The sequence below is a fragment of the Gobius niger genome, assembly GCF_951799975.1.
Source record: "Gobius niger genome assembly, chromosome: 15".
NCBI classification, from domain to species: domain Eukaryota; kingdom Metazoa; phylum Chordata; class Actinopteri; order Gobiiformes; family Gobiidae; genus Gobius; species Gobius niger.
The window spans coordinates 13,154,957-13,169,173 of NC_136866.1; the positions used below are offsets into that span (position 1 = coordinate 13,154,957).

The following is a 14,217-nucleotide window of genomic DNA, read 5'->3' on the forward strand; positions in this document are numbered from 1 at the left end:
AACTTTTTTGGGAACCACTGCTTTATTGCAGGACATGGTGCGTTGTCATGCATGAAGAGGATTTTGTTAGGGAAAGCACGGCTCTACTTTTTGTACCATGGAAGAAAGTGGTCAGTCAGAAACTTCACATATTTTTCACAGGTCATTTTCAGTTATGGAAATTGAAGTATAGGTCATTTTTTAGTTATGTCTTATTACATCATGTACCTATACGAATACATATTATTCCATTGTGTATCTAGCCTATAGGTACAAGGCAACACATTGTTACAGAAGCACATTACATTGTACTAAATCTAGTTACAATGTAGTAAGGGTAGCATAGAATATAATTATTATAGTGTTAGCCAAATTTCTTAACGGTACAATGACTTTCCCATATTGCTTGAAAATGATGATCTGCTTAATAACGTGGAACGTCCTTTTTCAGTAGTTTTTCTCTTAACTGGGCTTAACCTGACAACTAATCATCACAGGCGTCTGAGATTGATGTCAGTGATTCAAAGAGCCCTGAGACACAATACCATCCATGAGTTTCATTTTTTATTGATTCAATTTTTAGCTTTGTGACACTGAAATACAATTTGCATATTCATTTGGAATTACAGTGTACTTACTGGGGAGGTCTCTACGGCTTCAGTCTTCTCTTTTTATTTGTAAAAAAACGGACTGAATGAGAGAATCACATCACACAAAAGTACAAAGAATTTAGTATACATATTTAACATAAACTTCCCAATGTTTTTTCAGTTCAGGGTTAATATTCATATGAATTTATTAATTTATAAATAAGAGATTATATTATTTGCACCCGAATGATCCTGGGAGCTCTGTTGTCGGGGGCTTCGTGCCCCTGGTAGGGTCTCGCATGGCCATCAGGTCCGAGGTGACGGGTCAGACAAAGAGCGGTTCAGGGGCCCCTCATGAGAGACCAACGGGCATGTTTGGTTGTGAGACCGCCCTTCTGTGGGCCCACTACCTGCAGGAGGAGCCATAGGGGCTGGTGCAATGTGATTTGGGCAGCTTCAACTGCTGCCTCCATGACCCGGTAGCGGATAAGTGGAAGAAAATGGATGGATGGATGGATGGATGGATGGATGGATGGATGGATGGATGGATGGATGGATGGATGGATGGATGGATGGATGGATGGATGGATGGATGGATTATTTGCCATATTGTGGCAGCATTTGATATCAATAAGACCCTCAAGTCCAATTTGTTTAGTGTGGGTTAAAATATGATTCTTTCTGACATGATGTCTCTTAATTATAATGTTGTGAAACGTACTACCGAGACTCACTTACATAAGTTATTAAGCAAAATCTACAGATGATTAGTTATAGAACTAACAACAGAACTACTACTTAAAGTCAGTGAGTTTGATATCTTTTTCCCCAGATGTGCGAGATTGTTACTTTTTTGTTGTTTTCATTTGGCAAGGCAAAGCAACTTTATTTATACCGTGCATTTCGTACACAAGGCAACTCAATGCATTAAATAGATCTACAATGACTGAATGATGAATTTATGAATCCAGCTCTTTACGCTTAACACTAAAATACCACATGACCATTCATTCACTATTTTGTGAGAGAAAATGAAAAAACACAGAGTTGTGTCCAGATGACAACAGGCAACATGGCCATTGTGCCTTGAATGCTGTTAGAATGCTGTTTTTAGACTTGAGAAACTACAGGAGTGAGGTGAGCAGTCTGGCCATGTGGTGCACACAGAACAATCTCACTCTAAATGTGGAGAAGACAAAAGAGATTGTTGTGGACTTTTGAAGAGCGCGGGACCAGCATGCTCCTCTAACAATCAACGGTGCTGCAGTGGAGAGTAATCAGTAATCAGCGTCTTTACTTCCTCCGCAAGTTAAGAAGAGCCAGAGTCCCAGCCTCATACAGAGGGACTACAGAGAGCATCCTGACCAGCTCCATCCCTGTGTGGCACGGAGCCAGCACTACCTCCTGCCGAAGGAGCCTCCAGCGCATCGTGAGAGCAGCAGAGAAGATCTGGAGCCCCTCTCCCCTTTATTAAAGGACATGTACTCCACCTGTCCCCACTGCAAAGCCGTCAGAATCACCAGGGACCCTTCGCACCCATCACACAGGCTCTTCAAAGTAGAGCTTTGTAGTGGCATTATTGCTAAGATCAAATCACTGAAATGAAAACAGAATTATGTGTTTATGTGTAGGAAGGTGACTAGTTATACAGACAGCTATATGAAATAGACTCTAAAACAATGCTGCAGTATTATACAGTATCATTCCCCGAGGGAAACGGGCTGTTTCCCTCTGCAATATTGAACACCTTGTTTTCTGTGTTACCGGTTTTGTGGGAATTAATTTGCAAGACAAACTCAGTGCATAACGCCGCTTTATGTAAAACTGAGATGAGCTTTTTGATGCTGCTCTTGTGTCTTTGTGTCACACGAAGTAGCAGGCATAGAATCGTTTATGCCACAACTTATTTTGTGATTTTTAGAGCCTCAATAACAGGGGATGCTTGACCAATCCTAATCTCGAACATGGCACTGAACTACTGGATCATTTGGATAGTTTGCTTTGGGGTTTTTAAACAGAGTGGAAAAACTCTGGCGATTGGTAAGAAAATATTGAATATGATTTTGAAAGCAGCGCTGAATGCTGAATGTTATGTATCTTCTGCTGCTGATTTTATTAACATGTAAATACACACATTTTTGTTTTTGGATGATATGTGTAATAATAATGGGCTTCTTCATGATCAAACATTTGCTACTTCTGGTCTAAAGCTTGGGTTTACAAAAAAGTGTCTTTAAAGAGAAAACAACAGTTTTGCCTCCACAGCTATGGAATCATTCATCACACCAAGGACAGAAACTTTAGTTGGCTTAAACAGGGAACACATGTTTGAGGAAGTGAATTGTAGATTGAGGTCAGGGGTGTTTGGGATTTTGCAATATTCTGGCAGTTGCAGTTATTTGTTTTGTTGCGGGCTCTAGTGCGCCCTCTTGTTACCTGACAAAGGGAAAAGGTGTAATACAGAGAAATATATTTCAGTATGTTAACCTCTTATCCCCCGCCTTAACCAAGCACATTGTCTCCGGTTCGGCTTGACTCAAATCTAAAAGCTTCTTGGCTGAAGTTTGCAGCCTCTAAGGCCAGTGTGACGCTTCATTTGAAAGCTAAGACCTACAAAACTGATCGTAACTTTTTTGTTCCATTGTCGCTGCCGACAATAAGTTGCAGGTGAATAGGGAAAAGTTTTAAATTTACAGATATCAATTTGAAACTTTTGCTGTAGATTACTGGCATAAATGTGAGAAAAAAATATATATTGCAAGTTTTCTGTCATTTTACGACGAAATCTGAATAACGGATTAAGCTACTTTCAAATTTATGGTTTTATTTTATTGATAAATGAGCTACCAAGACCGGATTTTGGATATCTTGTTTAATTTTAAAATAAGCAGTTTTTAGTGGAAAAATCATTAAAAATTGATTTTTCACCTTTTTTTTTTTGACATTCAAAACTCAATAAATCATGCTAGGAAATAGATATTTAAAAAAAATCCCTAAAAAAAAACTACAGGAGCTTCTGACGTAGAGATAGTGTCGCCACAATGAGAGAAAAATATGTTTTGAGAGTAAGGCCCTTGAAATTACGTTTTCTTACATAAATCTATGGGGAAACATTGAATCAGCGCAATATTGTTATTATGTATATGTTATTGTGAAGATTAGGTATATTTTTTGTTTCCAGGTGAAAGCTCATATGTTTGACCCAAAACCTGAAAACTGAAAAATTTAGTTTGTGTCTCCCCTTTTGTTGTGTTTTTGTAGGTTTTTCATTTTTCTCACATTTTTTCACGTTTTTTTGTCACATTTTTTTTGCGTTTTCATCACTGTACTGGCGCTTTTTCCCAAGGAGCTTTTAGATTTGGGCAAAGTGTGCTCGGTTCAGGTAGGGGTTAAGAGGTTTTACTCATTCAGATAAATGCCTTGGCAGGACTTAATTACTTATTACATATTACATAATTCATTGTAAATAAAAAATAACAAAATAAAAATAAAAATAAATCAAGGATAGGCCTACTATGTATCTTAATGTGCCTTTTAACACAACACTAGTAACTTTTGGGAATGTTAACTTTGTTTGGCATTGATTGATAACTTTGATAACCATTCGACTGACAACCATTCGCCGTTTGTACTTTGTACCAAACATTGTATATGTAACGAGACTGTTGTTGTAGTTGTGCTTCGCTTCTCTTCTGCTAATTTCTGTTAATTACATGAACATTCCATTAAGTGCTTTGTAAGGGTGGTCCGTGTTAAAACAGACGCTTTGAAATGTAACAGGTTCCTTGCTAAGGAGGCAAATCCAATTATGATGTTGCTAAATATATCATTGTATCATAATGTGTAAGTTGAAATCACAAACGGGTACGTTGTGTACACGTGTGCGCATGCTGTGTTCCAAGGCTCTCGTACTTTGTAATATGTTCTTTTGTACTATTGTTGTGATATACACTTTTATTGTAATGATTTCGGGGTGGGCGTTTATAAGCTTTTGCTTCGGCCCACTCCTTTTGTGCAGATTTCCAACTGCTCAAATGAACAAATAAACTAAACTAAACTAAACTGTTAAGACCATCCTCAGTGAATAATTGTAGCGTACACAACAGTGATTCCCAACATTTTTGTAACTCCATCGATGGTGATGTTTGAAAGGGCAGGCGACTAATATGTGTTTACATCCAGTAGTGATTTTTTTTTTAGGCCCGAGCGTCCAGCATAGCATTAGGGCTACAGAATGTTGCAGTTTTTACAAATTGCTTCCTTTCGCACATACAAACTCCCATTAAAAAAACATACAAGGCAAGATATAGGCTACACTTTATTGACCCTTCACCCCCAGACAACAACAAATGTAAAAAAATAAATAAAAAGTTACATTGAACACAATAGCGCCCCCGATGAAATGAGTAAAAAAAAAATGCATGGGTTTTGTACGGTGTTGCCATGGTAACGACCGAAGCACCCCACAAAAATCTCCCATTATACACAATGACAGCACCCTCTGTAAAGTGTGTAAGACAGTTAGGGAAATAAAAACGATTGGGCACAAAAGTTCATGCAATCCTTTTATGTGGGGGAGCATCCGATTGTGTTATCCAATTTTTTCCATTCAATCTTTAAAACTGAGAATTGTAATGATTAATATATATTTATAATAATAATAATAATAATAATATAGAATAATATATATATTTTTTTGTCTTGTGCATTATTTTTATTGACTGTACCGCTCATGCCACCCACATTTTTAACCCTATTCTATAATTATTTTTACAGCTGGTCACATTTTACTCTGTCCTGTCTGCTATTCCAAACATATCTATATCATTCATATGTTTTACTTACATTTACCTTTTCTGCTGCTTCCTGCATCACTTCTACTTTGTATCTGAATATTGCCTGTTCTTCCACTCTAGATAAATTCTGTCCGTCCAAAAACTGTTCAAATTGTGACAACCACGGTGTCGGGCATCTCGTGTTGGCGAATGTCGGCCGCAGCCTATTCATCGCTGATAACTTCTCTCGAGTCTTTTGCCATGGCAGTGAAAAGCCAAGTATGAATTTCTATCTTATATTCATCATATATTATATTATTATCAAGAAAAAAAAACTCTACACTCTTTCTTCCAGTTCGATCTGACATATCTGTCAACATCACAATGCCTCGAGGTAAGTGAACTGTTAACCAACAAAAGGTTTCTTTGACTTAATCCAATGTCATTTTCAGGAAAAAAGAGGAAATGGCCTGAACTTGAGAACGGGAATGGGTTTTTTGTACTGCGCCTAAGAAGATGGCACACCAAGAGAGGGTTGAACATCTATGTCGTGAGGGGAGAAAACTGCAGCGAGTTGGTCAATCAAACCAAGGGTAAAGCTGCAAATATCATTATTCAACTTAGGGCATTTTAATAACAGTTTTTATTGGGTGAGATGTTATGTTTGCTCTGTTGGATTAAAGAAATATTGTTGATCACATATGCCATTAGATTCCTTTTTCTGTTTTTTCTTTTTACTAAATGTGTCCAGGTGAATGTGAGCCCCCTGTGTCAGGTAAAAACTTTCCCTTTTCATTATAGAACAATTCAAAACAAAATATGACGTAGTGTAAATGTTTCTTCCCTAGACACAGCGACCTGCAACATAACGTGTCTGAAAACAGATCAAGTGTGCAATAACGCTGGCTACAATGAGGGAGCCTGCCGTGGGAGGAGTGAGTCTATTCTATTTTAAAACTTACAATCATTTAGAATTTGTATTTGCAATCTGTAGCATAGTGCCAGGAATGTGAAGAGGTACTGTATCCCTGTTGTTACATAGGACATAATAAAGTGTCATTTAGTTATATTTTAAACAGTTTTAGCTCATGTTTTGATCTCGATCGAACCTCGACAATGTGAATAATTCAGCACACATTCTAGTCCCAGCACAATATTACATCAGATATCCAAGCAGTTAATAATATTATGTCCTGATGTTCTGGACATCATTATGCTCCTAATCATTTTTACTGCAAAGCAAATCCAGTAACAGAAGCAAACTGATGGTTCTGACACTGGTGAAAGGATTAAAACAAAGTCAGGATGTGAGATAATCCCATGTCTCTTTTTTAGAGTCAAACAATAAATACTTTGTGGATGTGACTACAAGTAAGCCTACATGCACTAACTGCAACAACCCAGTGAAACAATCAGAGGTCAAGCAAAATCTGAATAAGACGATCTCAAACCAGTCCTCGGTACCAGCGTCACCTGATCAGCTCCTGGACGCTGAAACAGCGAAGTAAGTCCAAATGGATCAAAATGTAATTATAAAGACCATGTAAGATTATAGAAGTGGTGGAGCTTGATGTACAGTAGACCTGGTGGTACTTGGAAGGTCAGATGCCAAGAGTTTAAAGATACACAGTAACATTCATATGAATTTATAGAACTTTCGTTTCGTCTTTGATCTGAACAGAGAAGTGATGCGTTCCATGACCCCTGACTTTGTCGACCAGTTCAATGAGTCCAGTGTGGGGCTGACTCTGGGCAAGAGCGTCACCGGAGTCTTAGTGAAGCAGACCGACCCGGAGGACCTGGAGGAGGTGTCTCTCGGCTTCACCAAAGGCACAGACTTCAGCGTGAGTTTGCCTTTCAACTTATTAAATGGCACAATAAACAGGATGAAAATGTGCAGAAAACTCAGCAGAAAGCTCAGCGAGGTTCAGAGTGAAGCACTTTTAATAAGCAATAGGTGCTAGCTGTTTGTGAAGGCAGTTTGAGTGCTGAAATGATTGGGTGAAGGTGGCAAAGAAGGGAACCATCTCATCATGAACTGGCTGATGCTGCAGAATTACTCAAACATTGAAACAAATCCTATGATAAATGTATAAGGGTTCAACATTTAATCGACTTTGTGACAGCAGGGAGCTCTTCAGGGGCAGAGGCTGATTTATTCAGGGCATTCATGTTTAGTCGATACCTCAGAAGGACCTGAGAAACGTCTCTAGCACTTTTGGTTCCGGAGATATCGGCTTTTAGCAGAAAGATATCGGCTGATGGTGATCAATTCCTGACCCCATGCACTCACAATTACACAATGTTTAAAGCGATTGCTTGGGAGCTAACAGTTTGTGCGGATCTTTCGTCATTTCTTTATTGCTCTTATTCTTGATAAGATCCTGCACACTGATCAGGATCACGCAATTAATCAATGTCTTCTTTTTTGTGTCCTTTTCAGATTCTGGAAGATAGGAATGTTCTCAGTCAATTTTCAAGATCTGTAACTGTGCCTAAGCACGCTTTTGAAAAGGCTTTGAGTATGAATATCAGCAAACCATTTGTGGCAGTTTTTGTCTTTCTCAATATGTCCAAGGTAAAATGAAAATGAAAACATCTGTACCTTCTTCTTCTTCTTCTTCTTCTTCTTCTTCTTCTTCTTCTTCTTCTTCTTCTTCTTCTTCTTCTTATTCTTATTCTTATTCTTATTATTATTACTATTATTATTATTATTATTATTATTTTTATTATAGGATGAGAATAACAGCACTGTGTTGGCTGATGAAGTTGTTGCAATCGAGATGGGGACAATAATCAAAAACCTCACAGATACAATAAACATCAACTTCAGGAACATGGACTACGTAAGTTAAGGAACATTTGTTAAATGTAGCGCTATGTTTCATTTATGTTTCCCTTTTCTTATTTTTTCAGAAAGGAATACCATCTTGTCACTCCTGGAACGGCAATGGTAGGATTTACAACATTAAATCATTAAATATAGACGTACTCGGTTTTTATTTGCAAAGACAATACAAAAAACTAAAATATCTACTACATAATTAACTTTATAGTAATGCTCACCCCTTGTGGTTGTAGTTAGAACATCTAGCTCTATCCCGCAATGGTCCTGGCATGGCCGTGGGAACCCAGGGTGCTGAGGGCGCTGCAGTACCCACTGGTGGATAGTTTGCGAACTGCAGGCAATATTAATAAATAGGAAATATGCACAGAAATATGCATTTTTTTGGGGGTAAATTTTGTCCCTCAGCACCCCCCTAATTAAAATATCTTTCCACGGCTCTGGGTCCTGGTGAAGATTATGAGTTAAAAAAAATCAAAATGTGTGCATAACTCCCCTCCATGTTCTGTGTTTGTGCAGGAAGTCGGCCCGTGTGGACCAGTGACGGCTGTGTGACAAATATTAGTGGCATACATAACATAACATGCCGCTGTACCCACTTGACATTTTTTGCAGTCTTACTGGTAAGTTTCAGAATAATGTTTTATTTAGATCCTGACTATTGTTTTCATTCCAGTTTTTATTATATCAAGACACATCTCGAAAATTGCCCATGACATTAAAATTCAAACAGTCAACAAACAAAATCACTTTATTTTCTTTGAATATTTTCAGACGCCCCTCAATGAAACCATCAGCGCCGATGACCTAAACACTCTGACCATCATCACTCGCGTTGGCTGTGGCCTGTCCATGTTCTTCCTCGGCATCGTCCTCTTCATGCACTTTGTTATGAGGTGAGTAACCCAAAAAAATACTTGTCAGTAGCCACTACTTATGCTGTAGAACCTATCAGAACCAATGTGTTGCTATCCTTTGACCAGTGTTAATTTCGTCGACTAAAATATTCAGTCTTAATTTTAGTCAAAGTGATATTTTTGACGACTAAAATTGGACTAAAACTAAATTAAAAGTTTCTCATGAGACTAAAACTATGACTAAAATGTCCAGATATTTTAGTCGACTAAAATAAGACTAAATAAAAATGAAAAGGAGAGACTAAAATCATCCAAACTTCTATTGACAGTATGAAAGAGCCTCAGATCATTTAAATTCACTGCCAAAGGAGCAGCTCTGAGCTTTGTTCATGTGGAGCAGCTCCATGAAGCAGAGGAACAAGATTAAATATGATTATAATGAATATTATCAATGCAAAGTCGTCTTAAATTTAGTCGACTAAATTTACTTGCAATTTTAGTCGACTAAAACTAGACTAAAATTGAAGATATTTTTTTTTAACTAAAACAAGACTAAAATCACATTACATTTTCGTCAAAAGACTAAGACTAAAACTAAATTAAAATATGTTGTCAAAATTAACACTGCCTTTGACCAATAATTATTCTAGCTGAACTTTATCTATTTATTTATTTGACCCACCGACACAACCCTTGCACTCGATCAGGGCTGGATTGAATGAGTGGCAATGATATAGAGTCTCTGGCTCCCTCTAGTGGACAATGATATAGAGTCTCTGGCTCCCTCTAGAGGACTCTCACCATAACTGCTTGCACTGTGAGTTACTGGTATGATCTAAAAAGTCCACACAGATTTATAGAAATTCAACAGAAGGTTCCTCAGTTCTTCGTACGGCTCATGTTATTCAAGTCCATGTTTTAGTAAGAAAATGTGGACCCTGATATAGAAGGTTGCTGGTTCAAATCCCGTCTGTGTCCCCTTCAATAATTCCATGAACAAAAAACACTGATGTAGTGAGTGATTATTGTTGATGGTCACATTACTCAGTGTCTCGAATCTCAAAGTAGCAGCTATCGTTGCTAAAATTCTGCATTTATCTGTCTCAGTAATAATAAAAGAGACGTAATCAAAAGAGGTGTGAAAACTTTCTGAAGCCACTGTCTGTCGATTACTTGGGTTGATTCGTTTCCACATGTGCCACCATGCACAATTATCACTAAGGACAGTAATAAAATACCCAGTCGAATGTGAGCGACACACATGATGTCAGTGCCGGTCAGTGTAAACAAACTCAAAAACAAACATGTGCATCATTTTGGGAAAATGAGAGATTTGAATGAAAGCTTCCCTTATGGCGTTTATGGAACACTGTTACCATTATATTATCAATGCAAATGGGCTACAGCTTCCTCTTCTTGAATAACCGTGGGCCTGTTCTGTGACTGATTCAGTTTTGCATAATCACCATTCATAGGTCAGATGCTGAATTTTTTTGCTACTATTAACTATTATACTTAATGGCTTTCGTACTCGCTAGTAATGGAAACTCATACACCAACTTTTTTTAAATTATGCATTTATATCTTGAATGCATAGGCTACCACTTACCATAGACATCAGAGCTGGTGCTGGCCCTTCTGGGGCCCTAATATAAGCAAAAATACACACGGGGGCCCTACAGTACGCATCCCGTGGCTAAGAAGAGCAAATCCATTTACGATCAAAAACAGTTCCACTGTGCAGTAGTGCAGGGCAGAAGGGGAACATAATTACCTCAATTCAGGCCCTGCCCCACCGTGTGAGAACCACTAACCACTAAGCCACTGTCAGACTGGAATTTAGGACTACTAGTCTAATTCCCAACTTTTTAAAATGATAAATGGCAAATGGTCACATTCTCTCACCTCTGGTCCCTGACCCAGTTTGGGAACCGCAGATTTATTTATTTATTTCTGTCTGACCACTGAGAATTTGCCTGTGAGTAGCCCATTTCGTTTTAGACCGTGCACATTCAGAGAACCAGAGTTACTGTTAGTAACTGCGCGCATGATAACCGTGTGGATTCAACTCATCTTTGAGACAAATAGGCTCGCAACAACGCATTGATTGATCAGTAAAACAACACCGTAGTTTGACTGAGATGCAGGGCCCTTTGCGGCTGCTTGGGCCCTACGCACCTTGCATAGTTTGCCTAAAAAACAGCTATAAACCAGCTCTGATAGACATGCACTAGCCCAGCACCACTAAACTCTTCAAATATAAAGACTGCATCAATACAAATAAATCTCAATAAATCAACAGCACTCTGGATAACTAGGAAATGAGGCGCTATGTCAAAAATGTGGACGTGAAATATCCCTTTAATACCAATACATAAAATACTAAATTCACCAAGCATGAAGCTTCACTAAAGGATTAAAGAAGAGTCATCAAATGTTTACTCAAGCAAAAGTGTTGACGTAATATTACTCGAGGAGAAGGGAAACCAGTGTACTCTGTGGTAATACTCTGTGATAATACTCTGTGATAATCCTCTGTGATAATACTCTGTGGTAATACTCTGTGATAATACTCTGTGGTAATACTCTGTGATAATACTCTGTGGTAATACTCTGTGATAATACTCTGTAATAGTACTCTGTGATGTGTATTTTGTGTGCTTGTACTTGTTCCCCAGGAGGGCCAGTTCCAGCGACTCCATAAAGATCTTGATCCACTTGGTGTTTGCCATGTTCCTGTTGGACTTTGCTTTCCTCGTCAATGACCTTGTGGCTAAAACCAAGAATGTGATCGGCTGTAAGGTCATGGCCGCCGTGATGCATTATTTTATGTTGAGCACCTTTACCTGGTTCGCGGTGCACGCCTTCCACCTCTGTCTTCAACTCTACAGCGGGGGCAAGATCAAGATCCGGCGCTACGTTCTTAAAGTCTCCATTATCAGCTGGGGTAAGTGCTGCAGACTCACTATCCTCTCAGCTCTAAAGTGCATGCAGCAGGTTTGCATTCTGACTAATTACTACTTTAGTTTGATGGAATACAGTCAGTGGTGAGGATTATTACATTTTATGAATAAAAAGGTAAACTTTTTCATATTCTAAAACACAGGCCCTCCAAAGGGTTTGCTTTGAGCCTTGAGCGAGTGTAATAATATCTATATTAGGTGAAATGGGTAGTCTAACCTGTCATGCACACTTTAAAAACACAACAGTGAGAAAATGATGACTTCTTAAAGGTGTGTGTACTAACAAATGGATTTGCTGTTTTTATGTGCAGTGATGCCAAGTGTAATCGGAATTGTCCTGTTGAGCATCGGAAAATACGGAGAAGTGGTCATCAGCACGGGAAACGCTGCGACCAGTGTGGCCATGTATGTTTGAAGTCCAATGAGTACAAACGGAAATAAAATAACTGAGATAAATAACTCCTTTCTGGCATTCAGGTGTTGGATTCTGGACAATGAAGTCCACTACATTGTCAACATTGGCTACTACGCTTTGGTGTTCGTCTTCACCTTCTCCACCTTCGTCCTCATGCTGACCTGGCTCTTCCATATGAGCCGTAAACAGAAAGGAGCCGCTCCGGGGAAACATGTCTCCAGCTGCCAGAGGATCGTCACCATAATGGGCCTGTGTTGTATCCTGGGCGTGACCTGGGGCTGTGCCTTCTTTGCCTATGGGGTCTTCCGTGTTCCTGCTTACTACTGTTTCACAGTCCTCAATTCATTCCAAGGTATTTTGCATAAAAGCATTTTCATATAGTTTCTCTATCTACTGTGTGGAATTAATATGGAAAAGCTCTTTCAAAGTTTAGTTTGCATGGTCTCCCAAACCATCAACCCAAAACATACACAATTTGCATTGAAGGACGGGTCAAATGCAGAGGCCACATTTTCTTCTGGGGACAATGAAAGTAAACCTGAGTCTAACCAGACTAGAGCTGCACCACATACGATATTCCATAGCTATCTTGAATATTGTGACAACAATGTTACAGAAAACCATTTCAACGCGGTTTCCATTAATGCATTCCATTAACCTTTTTTTTATTTTATTTTTTTATAAATATGTTAAAACAAGTCTATAAAATAGAAAATTGTGTTTAAGGAAAAAGTATAAATCTCAAAGTCTTCAGGGATTGCAGCCTCTTGTGATAATGCTACTTCACCTAACACTGTGATAACAATAATTTTAATTTCAATATATTGTCATACTCTTCCTGATTTTTAATCTCGCTAATATTCTAATACTTCTCTTGACAATTTGGATGGATCTAATCCAGAGAATAAATACATCTCTACTGGAACAATAAAGGATCCCTGCCTTATGTACATAGCTGCTAATTTAAAAAAAACATTTTGATTGTGGAAAGCTGCACAATCTAGGACCATCGAAAAATGTTATACAATTTTCTTCAAGCTTTTGGGAATAACATTTTAAGATCTAGTGTTACATTTAAATAGTAACTGTTATTTTCAGTGATTATTATATTGTCAAAGTCCATCCATCCATCCATTTTCTTCCACTTGTCCATTGCCGGGTCGTGAAATCACATTGCACCAGCCCCCTATGGCTCCTCCTGCAGGTGGTGGGTCCATGGAAGGACGGCCTCATGGTTCCAAACCGGGCCTGTTGGTCTCTCATAAGGGGCTTCTGAACCGCTCTTTGTCTGACCCGTCACCTAGAACCTGTTTATCCTGGGAGACCCTACCAGGGGCACCCAGGATCATTCGGGTGCTCAAACCCATCCACCACGTTAAGGTGGCGGTTCCAGGAGGGGTTATATTGTCAAAGTCCACAAAGGAAACACATCCTTTAGTAGCTAGACATTGTCACTAAATAAAAAAAAATGTCCTTCCATCAGGTTTTTGTCTGTTCATCTACTACTACAAGACCAGCCGCACGGTGGAGACAAAGGACCCTCACAGCAGCAGCGGCAGCATCAGCACTCTCAAGACAAACCTGGATGAAATATTGAACCCCTATGACAACTCTAGCTCTAAACCTAAACCAGAGTAACAATTATATTCATAAACTTGGTACGCTTATGTAAAAATGCAAGTGTGTTTGGCAATATATACTACACATTTATTTTATATATTCACTAATCAGACATTTATCCAGAAATGTTGATTGTCTCTGCATCCATTTATCCCAATCGACTTCAGATCAAC

The 14,217-nt window shown here is 38.7% G+C and overlaps 1 protein-coding gene across 1 annotated transcript; it reads left to right on the forward strand.

Moving 5' to 3' along the window:
- Positions 1 to 7,041: 7,041 nt before the first annotated feature.
- LOC306975154 (adhesion G-protein coupled receptor G5-like) lies at positions 7,042 to 14,062 on the forward strand (the record flags this gene model as incomplete). Its single annotated transcript, XM_079572573.1, has 9 exons — positions 7,042 to 7,188; positions 8,080 to 8,190; positions 8,261 to 8,297; positions 8,709 to 8,812; positions 8,964 to 9,085; positions 11,725 to 11,993; positions 12,321 to 12,414; positions 12,487 to 12,776; positions 13,908 to 14,062. The coding sequence occupies 9 exons, from the start codon at positions 7,042 to 7,044 to the stop codon at positions 14,060 to 14,062; spliced, it is 1,329 nt and encodes a 442-aa protein (XP_079428699.1).
- Between the last annotated feature and the right edge of the window lie 155 nt (positions 14,063 to 14,217).